General features: G+C 40.2%; 1 protein-coding gene across 2 annotated transcripts in view; it reads left to right on the plus strand.

The window, feature by feature from the left end:
- Nucleotides 1–2150: 2150 nt before the first annotated feature.
- IGSF10 (immunoglobulin superfamily member 10) overlaps nt 2151–15406 on the plus strand; it is a 47497-nt gene continuing 34241 nt past the window's right edge. The window contains exons 1-4 of one of the 2 annotated variants that reach the window (XM_032345290.1): nt 2151–2497; nt 2924–3106; nt 4825–5019; nt 6802–6931. In XM_032345290.1, coding sequence (XP_032201181.1) covers nt 4826–5019; nt 6802–6931 — 324 coding nt within the window. In that variant the 5' untranslated portion in view covers nt 2151–2497; nt 2924–3106; nt 4825. Of the gene's footprint in view, nt 2498–2923; nt 3169–4824; nt 5020–6801; nt 6932–15406 lie in introns of both variants that reach the window. The other variant, XM_032345280.1, reaches the window with a different exon arrangement.

Below are 15406 nucleotides of genomic sequence, written 5' to 3' on the forward strand. Positions count from 1 at the left end.
AAAAGATTTTATTTATGTATTTGACAGAGAGAGATCACAAGCAGGCAGAGAGGCAGGCAGAGAGAGAGGAGGAAGCAGGCTCCCCACTGAGCAGAGAGTCTGATGCGGGGCTCGATCCCAGGACCCTGAGATCACGACCTGAGCTGAAGGCAGTGGCTTAACCCACTGAGCCACCCAGGCGCCCCATAAATAAAATCTTTTTAAAAATATGAAAATTATAAGGGTAGGAGCCAGTAATGATTGTGCCTGATTAAAAGGTACATAACAATTTGACATCTTTTTATCTTTTGACATGCATATGAATGAGTTTAAAAATCTAGGACTTGGGGGCACCTGGGTGGCTCAGTTGGTTAAGCATCTAACTTTGGCTCAGGTCACAATCCCCAGGGTCCTCAGACTCATCCCCACATCAGGTTCCTGGGACTCATCCCCTCATCGGGGTCCCTGCTCCCTTCCCCTTCCTTCCTCCCTCTCCACTTTCTCCCTCCCTCTCTCCCCACCCCAGTCACTTTTCTCCCCTACTCCCTCCCCCTCCCTCTGTGCATGTGTGCAGTGCATGCGTGCGCGCACGCATACACACACACACTCACCCTCAAATAAAATCTTAAAAAAAAAAAAAAAGGCCCCTTGCCATTAAAAGTCACTCAGTATTGTATTCTGGATCTGAATCATTTAACATATTTTATCCTCAGAATATCATCTGAAAAATGGGTATACTTATAGCATCTATCCCTTGAGAATATTTGAGAATTATGCAACACATATAAAGCATTTGTAGAAATAAAACAGTTGTAGAAATTTCCCTCATAAAAAGTCTTAAAACAAGCAAATATTCCTAAATGGTTATTTTCAAAACTGATGGCACACACACACACAAAAGACCCCGGGGTTACCACCCTGGGAAAAATAGGAATAGAACATGTCACAGTCCTCCTCCTGTGGTTCACCTTAGTGGGGGTCTGAGAGTCCAGAGTTTGGTTAGAAATTGACTATGCCCACAAGGTTGTCATCAAGGAGCTTTAGAAGAAAAACTGTTGATTCCAAGAATCCACAAAGATGCCATATTTCCAAAGTAATCATCCAAGTTTGAACCTCACACATGAATTTTTAACTTAAAGAACCATGTCAGCTCTAAGGAACTAAAGACCATGTTCATATCACACATGCTTCTAGAGTTACTTGTGAGTCTCTGATTCTGTAATTTCACCCTGGTTACCAACTTATTACTAACTATAAATCATTTGAATGCTTAGCCCTTGGATATGGAACATTCCTGGCGTTTGGCTGAGTGAGGCAGCCATGGGTCTGTGGTTAACCGGGAAGGCTATAGTGCCAGGCTGCCTGCGTTTGAATCAACTTTAGGTTCTCTGCTTAAAAGCTGGAGGGACCTGGCGCAAGTCGCTTTTCTTTATGTGCCTCAAAATGGAAATAACATGCCTATTTTCTTTTTGTTTATTGGTGGTGTCCTGAGGTTTAAATGAGCCGATATTTGTAAAATGCTTATAATAGTTCTTGTCACAGAGTAAAACCCCCAGAACAAGCTGTTATCATTCTAGGAAGTTATTTCCCTAAACTAGCAGTTCCCAAAATTTAGCTACATGGGAATCATCTGGAAAGCTTGTTAACACACAGACTCCAAGGTCCCATCCCTACAATTTCTGATTGAGCTGTGGTTCTGGGATGGAGTCTGAGAATTCATTATTTTTAACAAGGCCCCCGGCGAGGTTGATGTTGTTTGCCCCTGAGTCCCACCGTTCTGAAGTACTCATTTCAAATTCCCATCAAAAACTTCCATACAGTATAACCAAGAGAGTGAAACAAGGTCATTTTAGTTACATTAATTCAGTGTTTATGAGTCAAAACATTGGGAGCTCTGTTTACAGTCGCAGGAGCTATGAAACAAGGTCTCCGTCTCGGGGCAATTCCTGGACAGTGAGGGTGAAGATGACAGAGCGGGGACACAACCCCAGCAAACAACTCCATTTAAACCCAGTTCTCTAGTGTGACCCTTCTCACAAGAGACTTTCTCCAAATGGGGCAGACCGGAGATGCAAACTGCAGGTATCACAGGTTATCCTCTCCAACTCTCAGCCTTGGAGCCGAACTTCCGGGAGCTACAGATAGTGGGAACTCAGCCGAGCTCCAAAAGCCCCAATCCCACCTGTGAACAGGTGAAGGAGGTGACGTTGGCACGGACGTCCACGCACTGAAACTGTCCTGCCCACCTGCTCCCGTTTGCCCGGGCATTAGAAGTCAAGGAGGAAATGAGATGGAAGGCAAGGAGGCGTCCCGTGCGCTCTCAAAAATAAAGAGGAGCTTGGTGGTCGTTTATTTTGCCTGTGCCGCAGAATCCCGGCGGAGTCCCCAGACACATAATTCAACGTCACCCCGGTTCCCGCCCCCACCTTCCCTCCTCGGCTCTGGAAGGTCCTGAGACCCCGCGGCTGAGCTTGGGACACCGCGACGGCGAGAGCCCATTGGTCACCTGGGCAAAGAGGTGAGCTGCTCCGCCAATCCACTCCTGGCAGGGGACGGACAGGACGCTCGAGGGATTAGGGGCTCGGCGTGGGAACGCAGTGAGTCCCGCAGCAGGAGGCAGCTGGGGCGAGTGCACAGAAAGGACGCATCGGAGAGCGAAGGGCCATTAAAGCAAGCAGGAGCAAGTCATCTCTTCAGTGACTGATGCCAGGCAAGAGATGCAAAGATTAATTCAGTAGCTGGAGACTCTTATTGTGGGCATCTAAGGCAGAGATGTCCAAAAATAGAGAAACTCCTGGAACCTAGGAGGAAAAAATGGAGTGATATTAATAGTTATATTTCAATGACAACTTTAGGGAGGTTTTAAAGCACACTGTTGAGGGAAGAGAAAGGAAATTTTAAAACTTCCACTTTGTCTTTTGTTTCTGTAACAATTATAATACAGGAACCGTTCTTTTGGCTTAATGTGGGCGCACACGGGCTAGAGTTGACTGAGCTGTGGACGCCCTCCAAGTCTCTCTCCAGAGTATCACTCCTGAGCTGCAAGCCGAAAGACTAAGCCATTTGCTCCTTTGGGGAGCAGAGAACTTTTCCTCACTTGGCTTTGGATACAGTTTTTCACTCACTGGTAAGATTTTCTATCTCTGCTTGGCTCAGGAGAGGATTCAGAACCAGTAAAGAAGAGCTCAGGTACTGTTAATTTCTATTTTGCTATATACATTTTTCAGGTTTAAATTTGTAGGAATGCACTGTCCATATGTTCTTGTAGAGTTGTGATTCTTTTAAATGACTCTTATGTGGGCATAACCCAGAACTTTTGTTTTTTAGCTGAATGAATTTCCTTTGTCCCACCATTTGGTTTTTTGCTTAAATAATGATGGAAGGTGGAAATGCTGTCTTCAATCATATGTTCACTTAAAATTTTTGTAATCAGATGGTTATAATGACAAAAGTCATGTGATTAATCCTATGTTAAATTTTAGTTTGGACTAACTTCCGATAATAATTCCGCTATCTTTATGTATATGAAGACTAGCAACTCTGCATCTATTTTTAGCATTGTTTATAGCGAAAAGATTGTTGCTGGTATAATCCCAAAGAAACCATTCTACCCCAAGGAATGTTGAGATTTATAAATTATGAAGGTCACTTTTCTTAGAGAAACACAATAAAAATTTTATTGCAATCCTTGTATATTCTGAATTTCAAGGGAAAATTAGGTTTGGATCCTTGAGCTTGCCCCACATATGGCTAATTTTGTTTTTCCAAGAAGCTGAGCATATTTCTTCCCTTATGATGCTTTCTGACTCCCGTGGCAGAAAGGAGGTGGAAGAGGAGGAGGTAGTGGAGGAGCAGGAGGAAGAGGTAGTGGAGGAGTTAGAGGAGGAGGGGGAGGAGGTGGGGGAGGAGCTACTGTGGCTTGTGGTTATTTCATGGCAGTGAAGCGTGCAACGTGTCTTTTTTGGCAAGGACTAAAGGACATGTCTGAGATTTATTCACCCTTCCAGTGGAGTATTACAGCTCTTAAAAATGTTTTTGAAGAAGGTTTAATAAAGCCAAAAACAGACATTATGCACTCAATGAATAAAGTGTGTCACAAATTTCGTTTGGTCACATATATACACACATATACACAGAAACATACACCACCTATGAAAGGTGAAGGAATACAGCAAAATGTTAATATGTGGGTTGTAGGAATATGAGTAATTTTCTTCTACTTATTTACAGCTTCCAAACTTTCTATGATGCACACAGATTCGTTCTATAATCAGTATTTTAAAAGTTGGTCTAAAAAAAACTAATGGGTAAACAGGAAACTAGGCCTTTGGTATTTCCATTGGCATAATACCTTCATTATGGTCTCTCTTTTCTCTTTTTACTGACTTTTTTTTTTTTTAAGATTTTATTTATTTGTCAGAGAGATAGAGAGAGCACAGGCAGGCAGAGTGGCAGGCAGAGGCAGAGGGAGAAGCAGGCTCCCCGTGGAGCAAGGAGCCCGATGCGGGACTCGATCCCAGGACGCTGGGATCATGACCTGAGCCGAAGGCAGCTGCCCAACCAACTGAGCCACCAGGCATCCCCTTTTTACTGATTTTCTAAGTCATAGGCATTTTTGTTTTCACTAAGAAGTGAGAAGCTGTGAAGGAATTTTCACAGTAAATATTTCACTTGATCACAAAGTTTTGCAAAGAGTAAGTTTTACCATACAAGTTGTGAAGGAATGAAGTTAGCCACTTATGACCTTTCAGAAAGCTTTCCCAGATAACAGTCTTTGAGTTTGTACTGGAATTTTGCTCAAACCATACCTACAACTCTGAGGTGCGATTTTTTTTTCCCCCCCAGGATGAAGGCTAAAGGCAGAGGAATCACGTGCTTGCTGGTCTCTTTCTCCGTGACATGCCTGGTGGCCAGCCGCGGGGGCAATGCCTGTCCTCGTCGCTGTGCTTGCTACGTGCCCACTGAGGTGCACTGCACGTTTCGGTACCTGACCTCCATCCCAGACAGCATCTCACCCAATGTGGAACGTATTAATTTAGGGTGCGTGGGGCCCCTTGTCTTGTGCCCTTCTCAAGCAGACATCACACTGATGCTTCATGCCCAAAATATCAAACAAAACTTGTAACTTTAGGAGATGAACCAAAATGGTATTTCTCTTCTAAAATAAGCATATGAAGATCTTAAGTTTGTGAGGGACCATAAGCAACATTTTCCTGGTAAGCTTTTACTAGGAGAAAGTTCTAGAACCTGAAATCACTCTTGATAGGATGAGAGGCCCAAGATTATAGAAGAACTTCATGCTGGCTACCTTTTTACTGGAAAATAGCATCTGTTAAGAATTAGAGTTGTGGCCTATCAGGAGGCGATAATGACACTGGAAATGTCCTCCCATATATAAAAGATACATATGAAAAGTTGGTTAGACCCTTTAAGAAGGCCCTTGGACTTCTTTTCATGCAAAGTGACTTATTTAAAATTCTTATTTAAAATTTAAAATTCTTTAAAAAATGTAAACCTAATTAAATCTGCTAAAAGGTGATTCTATTTTAAAGGTTCGTGAAAAACTGTGGTGTGTGTGTGTGTATACACATGTGCAGTCCGATATAACATCATGTGTCTGAAAATAGGAAGAACCTACTATATGCCAGGGATACAATAAGGAACAAGATGAACTATTTACGTCTAGAAGCTACAGTGAAAGGGAGAAAACAGATGCACAATAAGTAGTAAGAACCTTCAAAGAGCATGCAAAGTTCCTTGGAACACTCACTAATGATAATAGGTAACACTGACTGTGCCCTTACCGCCATCAGGCACTAGCAGGGCACTCTCCACACATTCACTCAATCCTCAGAACACCTTTTAAGTTGCTTCTATTATTTGCACTTAATAGATGAAGAAATGGAGGCTTAAAAAGATTGCTGATTTTACCCGGGGTTCATCCACTACCAAGGCCTAGGTTCATAATCCTAACCAAATTATTTGACCAAACTCTTTGGTTAAGAGTCCAGATTTCTTTTTTTTTTTTTCTTTTCTTTTTTTTAATATTTTATTTATTTATTTGACAGAGACATCACAAGTAGGCAGGGAGGCAGGCAGAGAGAGAGGGGGAAGAAAACAGGCTCCCTGTTGAACAGAGAGGCCGATGTGAGACTTGATCCCAGAACCCTGGGATCATGACCTGAGCTGAAGGCAGAGGCTTAACCCACAGCACCCTGAGAGTCCAGATTGCTCAACTTCTACTTTATAGTGAGAAATTCTACCTGGGAAAGCAAGGGATGGGGGCGTGTCCTCAAAGAAGGGGCTGGGCCTGACCGGGAGTCACAAGTAGAGAGATGGAGCTAGAGGCATCCCAAGCTGAAGGAACTACGCATGTAGAAAGGGTGGAAAATGAGGAGGGATGTGTTATATCCTGGGCAGGGCAGTGTGGGCATGGAACCCGATGGGGAGTGGGTGGGCCTTCTGTGGCATCTGATGAATCTCAATATATGCCAAGCATTTGATTTTCTCCTTCAAGCACAGGTTATAAAAAGTGAGGTACTGGGGACCTGGGTGGCTCAGTCCATTAAGATTCTGCCTTTGGCTCAGGTCATGATCCCAGGAGCCTGAGATCAAGCCCCACCTCAGGCTCCCTGCTCCGCGGGGAGCCTGCTTCTCCCTCTCCCTCTGTCCCCATCACTCTCTCTCTTTCTCAAACAAAATAAAATATAAAAAGGGAGATATTAGGTTTTGTGTGTGGACGTGTGTGTGTGCACTTTTGCTTTGACAACTGAACCACAGCTGATAGGCGTAGCTTATACCTTATAGTTGTTTTAATTTCAGGTACAACAGCTTGGTTAGATTGACAGACACGGATTTTTCTGGCCTGAACAAATTGGAGTTGCTAATGCTACACAGCAATGGCATTCATACAATCCCGGCTAAGACCTTCTCGGATCTGCAGGCCTTGCAGGTAAGACAAGGGACGGGGAAAGTGCAGGTTCAAGAGGCAAGATGACCATTCCAGTGGAACCCAAAAATCAACATTCTGTGCATTGGAGGGAGACATCAAGGAGGATGTCCGAGACTGATTTCTCTTTAAAGCAATAGTTTGTGGAAATTAGAATAATAAGAAAATTCTGAGGCATTTTCTCAGATCTGGGCTAATAAGAAAAAAAAAAAATCAATACCCAGGGATTACTGCACCTTTAAAACTTAATGCAGAAAGGCTACTTCTAGTCTTGTTCATCTGGGACTTGTTTTAGACAGAAGTTAGCTTTGTACACGTAAATATACTTATTAGCTTTTTACTTTATTTATACCTTGTCTTGTGCAAAAAATTTTGAAAAGTTGTGGGGACTTCTAAGAATACACCAAATATGACAAGAATTACTACTCTAGTAAGTGAGAAAGTAAAGTAAAACACATCTAGAGATAATAGAAAAGGGGATTATGGGGGAAAATACACAGAAAGATCAGTATGTCTGATACATATGTAGGACTTAAAGATTTTGAAAAGCTAACTCACAATTCAAGATGTCTATCAAATTTTTAAAATACATAAAAAAACTGTTCAAGAAAGACACAACCATATCTATTTTTTTAATTTTTTTGTCAGTATATATTTGACATATAATATTATACTAGCTTCAGGTGTACAATATAAGTGCTTCAACATTTATATACATTAGGAAGTGATTACTATGATAAATCTAGCTACCATTGGTCATGGTACAAAGTTGTTACAGTATTTTTAACTGTATTTCCTATGCTGGACATCACATTCCTATGTCTCGTTTATTTTATAGCTGTAAGCTTGTAACTTTCAATCGCCTTACCTTATTTTGCCCATCTCTTGCCCCGCCTCCCAGCAACCATCAGACTGTTCTCTGTACCTATGAGTCTGTCTGTATCTTTTTTGTTTTTTGGAGTCCACAAATAAGTGAAATTTTATGGTACTTGCCTTTCTCTGACTTATTTCATTTAGAATACTATCATTTCTTCCATCCATGTTGTCACAAATGGCAAGATTTTATTCTTTTTTATGACCAAATAATATTCATGTGTGTGAAGACACACATATACATATACACATATACATCTCTTTTATCTATCTATCGATGGACACTTAAGTAGCTTCCATATCTTGGCTATTGTAAATAATGCTGCAGTAAACATATGGGTGCATATATCTTTTTGAATTAGTGTATTCATTTTGTCCAGATAAGTATGCAGAAGTGGAATTTCTGGATTGTATGGTAGTTCTATTTTTAATTTCTTGAGGCATCTCCATACTTCTTTCCAGTTGCTGCACTTTTTGTATGCCCACCAACAGTGCACAGGAGCTCCCTATCCCTAACAACCTTACCAACAGCTGTTGTTTCCTGTGTTGTTAATTTTAGCCATTCCAACAGGTGTGAGGTGATCCCTCATTGTGGTTTGGATTTGCATTTCCCTGATAATAAGTGATGTTGAACATCTTTTCATATCTGTTGGCCATCTGGATGTCTTCCCTGAAAGAGAACTGTTTTTTAATTGGATTATGTTTTGGGGGTGTTGAGTTTTGTGAGTTCTTTGTATGTTTTGGATACTAACGTTTACAGAATATGTCATTTGCAAATATCTTCTCCCATGCCATAAGTTTTGCTTTTTAGTTTTGTTGATGGTTTCTTCACTGTGAAGAATCTTTTTATCTTGATGAAGTCCCAAGTCCTCATTTTGGCTTTTGTTTCCTTTACTCAGGGGACATACCTACAAAAAAGTGCTAGGGCTGATGTCAGAGGAAATTCCTGCCTCTGCTCTCTTCTAGGATTTTTATGGTTTCAGGTCTCTCATTTAGGTCTTTAATCCATTTTGAATTTATTTTTGTCTATGGTGTAAGAAAGTCATCCAGTTTCATTCTTTTGCCTGTGACTGTCCAGTTTTCCCAACCTCATTTGTTGAAGAGACTGTCCTTTTCCCACTGGATATTCTTTGCTGCTTTGTGGAAGATTAACTGACCATATAACTGGGCTTATTTCCAGGGCTTCTATTCTGTTCTGTTGATCTTTGTGTCTGTTTTTTGTGCCAGTACCATACTGTTTTGATTGCTATAGCTTTATAATATTACTTGAAGTTCAGAATTCCAGTGCCTCCAGCTTTGCTTTTCATTTTCAAGACTGCTTTCATTATTTGGGGTCTGTTGTGGTTCTACTTAAATCTTAGGATTGTTTGTTCTAACTCTGTGAAAAATGTTGATAAGGATTGCATTAAATGTGTAGATTGCTTTGGGGAGTATGGTCATTCTAATAACATTTGTTCTTCCAAACCCTGAACATAAAATGTCATTCCACTTCTTTGTGTCCTCTTCCATTTCTTCATTAATGTTCTACAATTTTCAGAGTATAGGCCTTTCAGTTCTTTGATTAGGCTTATTCCTACCTATCTTATTGTTTTGGGTGCAATTGTAAAAGGGATTATTTTCTTAATTTCTCTTCTGCTTTATTATGGGTGTAGAGTAATGCAACAGATTCCTGTGTACTGATTTTATATCCTGTGACTTTACTGAATTCATTTATCAGTTTTAACAGTTTTGGTGGAGTCTTTCAGATTCTCTCTGTGTAGAATGATGTCATCTGTAAATAGTAAACATTTCGCTTCACTTACCAATTTGGATGCCTTTTATTTCTTTTTGTTATCTGAGTGCTGTGGCTAGGACTTCCAGTACTGTGTTGTATAAAATATTGAGACTAGACATCCATGTCTTGTTCCTGACCTTAGGGAAAGGGCTGTCCATTTTTGCCCACTAAGGATAATGTCGCTTATGGGTTTTCATATATGGCCTAATTACATTTAAGTATGTTCCCTCCAAAAGTACTTTGTAGAGGGTTTTTTATCATGAATACATGTTGTACTTTGTCAAATGCTTTTTCGCATCTATTGAAATGATCATATGGTCTTATCCTTTCTCCTGATGATGTAATGTATCATGTTAATAGATTTGCAAATATTGAACCACTCTTGAAACCCAGGAGTAAATCCCACTGCATCAGTGTGAGTGATTTTTTTAGTGTATCACTGGATTTGATTTGCTAGTGTTTTGTTGCGGATTTATGCATCTGCGTTCATCAGAGATACTGGTCTCTAGTTCTCTTTTTTTGTGATGTCTTTATCTGGTTTTAGTATCAGGGTAATGCTGGCCCCATAGAATGAATTTGGAAGTTTTCCTACTTTTTCTATTTTTTGGAGTAGTTTGAAAACAGTAGGTATTAACCCTTCATTAAATGTTTGGTAGAAGTCACCTGTGAAGCTATCTATCTGGTTCTGAACTTCTGTTTATTGGGAGCTTTTAGATTACTGATTCAATTTCTTTGCTGGTTATTGATCTGTTCAAGTTTCCTGTGTCTTCCTGTTTCAGTTTTGGTGGGTTCTATGTTTCCGGGAATTGATCCATTTCTTCTGAGTTGTCTAATTTGTTGGCATATAGTTTTTCTTAATATTCTCTAATAATTGTATTTCTGTGGTATTGGTGCTTATTTTCTCCTCTCTCATCTGTGATTTTATTTATTTGGGTCTTTTCTCTTTTCTTTTTAATAAGTCTGGCTAGCGGTTTATCAGTTTTATTGATTTTTTGCAAAGCAGCAGCTCCTGGTTTTGTGGTATCTGTACTATTGTTTTTTTAGTTCCTATATCATTTATTTCTGCTCTAATCTTTGTTATTTCCTTTCTTCCGCTGGTTTTCAGTTTTGCTTGTTGTCCTTTTTGTAACTCCTTTAGTTGTAAGATTAGGTTGTTTATATGAGATTTTTCTTCTTGAGTTATGACTGTATTGCTATTAACTTTCCTCTCAGAACTGTGTTTACCACATCCCAAAGGTTTTAGACCATTGTTTTCACTTTCATTTGTTTCCATGTACTTATTTATTTCTTGATTTCCTGACCCATTCATTGTTCAGTAGCACGTTATTTGACCTCCATGTATTTGTGCTCATCCCAGATTTTTTCTTGTGGTTGACCTCTAGTTTCATAGGGTTGTGGCCAGAAAAGGTACATGGTATGATTCAGTCTTTTTATATTTGTTGAGGCTGATTTTGTGGCCTGATACATATTCTGTTTTGGAGAATCTTTCATGTGCATTTGAAAAGAATGTGTATTCTGCTATTGAAGGAGAGAATGTTCTAAATATATCTGTTAAGTCCATCTGGTCCAGTGTGTCATTCAAAGCCATTGTTTCCTTGTTGATTTTCTGTTTAGATCATCTGTCCATTGATGTAAATGCAGTGTTAAAGTACCTACTATTACTGTATTGTTTTGGATCCGTTCCTTCATTATTAACTGTTTTATGTATCTGGGTGCTCCCATGTTGGGTGCATAAATATTTACAATTGTTTTATGTCCATGTTGGATTGTTGCCATTATTATTATATAGGATTCTTTTCTGTCTCTTGTTACAGTCTTTTTTTTTTTTTAAGATTTTATTTAAAAAAAGAGAGAGACACAGTGAGAGAGGGAATACAAGCAGGGGGAGTGGGAGAAGGAGAAGCAGGAAACCCGATGTGGGGCTCGATCCCAGGACTCTAAGGCAGACGCTTAATGACTAAGCCAACCAGGCGCCCCCCCCATAGTCTTTGTTTTAAAGCCTATTTTGTCTGATATAAGTATTGCTACTCCGGATTTCTTTTCTTTTTCTTTCTCTCTCTTTTTTTTTTTTTTTTTTTTTAAGATTTTCATTACTTATTTACAGAGAGTGAGAGAGCACAAGCAGGGAGAGTGGGCAAGGGAGAAGCAGGCAGTCCATCAGGGAGCCTGATACGGGGTTTGATCCCAGGACCCCAGGATTATAACCTGAGCCAACAGCAGATACTTAACAACTGAGCCACCCAGGGGACCCTCCAGATTTCTTTTGACAGTCATTTGCATGATTAATGGTCTTCATCCCCTCATTTGCAATCTGCAGCTGTTTTTAGGTCTAAAATGAGTCTCTTGTAGGTGGCATATACTGGGTCTTTTTTTTTTTTTTAATCTATTCTGTCACCCAGTATCTTCTGATTAGTGTTCAGTCCATTTACATTAAAATAATTATTGAGAGATATGTATTTATTGCCATTTTATTACTTGTTATGTAATAAACAAGTAATATGTATCTCTTGTTTCTGAAAATTTTCTCTAATCCTTTCTTTCATGATTTGCTCATTTTCTTTAGTGAGATTTTTGGATTTCTTTCTATTAATTCTTTGCATATGTATTAGTGGTAATTTGATTTGTGATTACTATTAGATTTGTATATAACATATTCTAGATATAATAGTCTGTATTAGGTTGGTGATCTTTTAAGTCTGAACCCATTCTTTACTCCTCTGGTCCCTGCGTTTTAGGTATATGATAGCATACTTTATAGCCTTTTATTTTGCAAGTTCTTTGACTGGTTTTTCATATAAATATTCATTTTTACTGCATTTTTGCTTCCTACCTTCATACTGTCATTTTTGGTCTTTCCTTTCCACTCAAAGCATTCCCTTTAATATTTCTTGCAAAACTAGTTTAATGCTCATGAACTTCTTTAGTTTTTGTTGGGGAAACTATCTCTTCTTCTATTATGAAAGATAGCCTTGCTGGACAGAGCATTCTTGGCTACAGGTTTTTCCTATTCAGCACTTTGAATACATGCTACTCCTTTCTGGCTTGGAAGGTTTCTGCTTAAAAATCTGCTGATAGCCTTATTGCGGGGGGCAGGGGAGCCCTTTGTATGTAACTGTCTTCTTTTGCTGCTTTTAAATTTTTTTTATCAATATATTTTTCCATTTTAATAAAAGTATATCTTCGTGTGGATCTGCTCTTGTTGGTTTAGTTGGGGGTTCTCTGAGCTTCCTAGGTCTGGATATCTGTTTCCTTCCTGAGATTAGGGAAGTTTTCAGCTATTATTCCTTTAAATAAACTCTCTGCCCTCATTTGTCTATTCTTCTTCTGGGACTCTATAATACAAATGTTACTACATTTGATGGAGTCACTGAGTTCCCTAAGTCTATTTTTGTTTTGCATAATTTTAGTTACTCTCTTTTGTTTAGCTCGATTACTTCCTATTACTCTGTCTTCTAGGTCATTAGTTTGTTCCTCTGCTTATTCCAGTGTGCTGTTCATTCTATCAAGTGTGTTTCTCATTCTGTTTACTGAGTCCTTTCTCTGTGCTATGTTATTCCTTATCTCTGTGTTAATGGTGTCACTGATGTCCTCCACCTTTTTCTTCAGTCCAGTGAGAATCCATATGAACATTACTTTAAATTCTCCATCAGGCATGTTACTTGTATCCGTTTTACTTAGAACTCTGGCAGTGTCCTTGTCCTGTTATTTCATTTGGGACAAATTCTTTTTTCTTTTTATGTTGTCTAAGTCTCTGTGCCTGTTTCTCTATGTTAAGAAAGTCAGCTATATCTCCTGTTATTGAGGGTAATCACTTTATGAAGAAGAATTCCTGTAGTGCCCTGCAATATAATGCCACCTGTCTCCCAGGGCCTGGACCCTCCAGGATTATCTTCAGTGTGTGCTGCATGAGCTCTGCTATTGTATCATGGCTGCTTTATCCTTCAGGCCAGTTGACTGCAGAGGCTCTCTGTCTGTTATTGGCAGTGTTTGGTCCCTGGCCTAAATGTGGTGTGTTTTAGGGGCGCCTGGGTGGCTCAGTGGGTTAAAGCCCCTGCCTTCGGCTCAGGTCATGATCCCAGGGTCCTGGGATCGAGCCCTGCGTCAGGGTCTCTGCTCAGTGGGGAGCCTGCTTCCACCTCTCTCTCTCTGCCTGCTTGTGGTCTCTGTCTGTCAGAGAAATAAATAAAATCTAAAAAAAAAAAAAAAAGAAAATGTGGTGTGTTTTAACTAAGTGTGCTCTGGTTTGCTTGTGAAATGAGACCTGTTGCTGCTGCCACCAGAACTGAATATACACAAAACTCTCAGGTCAAGAGACATGGTGTTAGCATGGGTTTGGGCTGATCTTCTAAGGGAGGCAGCCTACTGCACTGAGGCAGAGGCAAGCTTGACTGGGAAGGGCAGTTCTGGAGCTCAGGTAGGTGGGGCTTGGTGTAAGCAAGTTAGGTAGTGAGTTTTGGTGCTTCACTGGTGCTTGGCCCTGTGCTTTTACTGAGCTGCAGAGAAGGGAAAGAGAGCCTGCCAGTTCCTTTGTTCCTGGAGGAGTCTCTCTGAACAGTGCATCTCTTGGATATGCACCTGTAGTTGCTCCCCAAGCATCTTCCGATCACTGTTTTTACAGCAAATGTCAGCGGGCTCTTTGCCCTGCCTTCTTTCCAAGTGAAGCCTCAGTGCCCTCCAATCTCTCCCAGAGCTGAACATAACAACCCTTAAAACTCCAGGTTTAAAGCCCTGCTGTTTGCAAGAACTCACAAAATTGGGGCCCTTTCACTTTGTAGGCCAATTGCTATGGCATTCATTTTCCCCATGCATCCCCTTGTGTGTTAGTCTGTCTTTTGCCCTTCTCCATGACTGCAGCTCCCCACCACAGCAGTCACAATCCATTTCTCTCCCAAGCTGCATCTCTCTACTTTCTACCTTTAGTTGTAGAGTTTGTTCTTCCAGTCTTCAGATGAATTTCTGGGAGTTTTAAGATGATTTTATAGTTATCAAGTTGTATGTGTGGATGAAGAGAGCCTAGGGTCCTCCTACTCCATTGCCATCTTCCTCTCATACCTAAATAAATTAAAAATTTTTAAGAGGATATACTATACCAGGGAGATTATAACTATAAGCAAGATCATTTCCAATGTTTAGAGTGCAGTTCTGAGCCATGGTCCACAGGACTCAAACGAATCAAAATCAAGTAGTTCTTAATAACCCCCACTGAAGGAGTTTCCTTTGTATGCCAAATGACCTAGTCAGTGATTTTATGTAACTAAGTTTTAACTTTCCCCAGAATTGTTAATTTAGATGGAGCAGGTGGTGTTGGCCATAGCACAGATATCTCCTTGCTCAGCTGAAAGACAGTCAAGTGCTATCCTATCACCAAGAACTTAGTGGGCCAGAGAGCCTAAGAATCTTTGTTGGGTAGGTCTTAGTGATGAGATCTGCAATATCTTTGGTAGTTAAAAAGAAGTTCCTGATCATATCTTTATTTGCTTTCACTCTTAACCAGGCAAGTATGGCCCTGAATCATGAATGCCTCCTAGTAGGTCTTTTCTAACTCAGTGATATAAATACAGGAGAGCTGATTGATGAAGTATCTTAGCTGTCTATGGACAGTTAGGGGCACAGATAACCTAGAAGGCATTGCCCAGCTGTGTGCCAGCCATCTAGACATTTTTAGGCTCAAGAAGAATTATAACCATCACAGACAAAGACAAATCCTGTTGGCACATAGACCATTACCATTAGGGAGGTATTATTAATGGATTTGTTCACAAGGACTATTGCATTTACTGGTTCAAGCCAAGGGCCAGTCAGGTTTTTCAATGCATATAAGAAGAGAAACC

The sequence above is a fragment of the Mustela erminea genome, chromosome 1 (genome assembly GCF_009829155.1).
Source record: "Mustela erminea isolate mMusErm1 chromosome 1, mMusErm1.Pri, whole genome shotgun sequence".
Taxonomy (NCBI): Eukaryota; Metazoa; Chordata; class Mammalia; order Carnivora; family Mustelidae; genus Mustela; species Mustela erminea.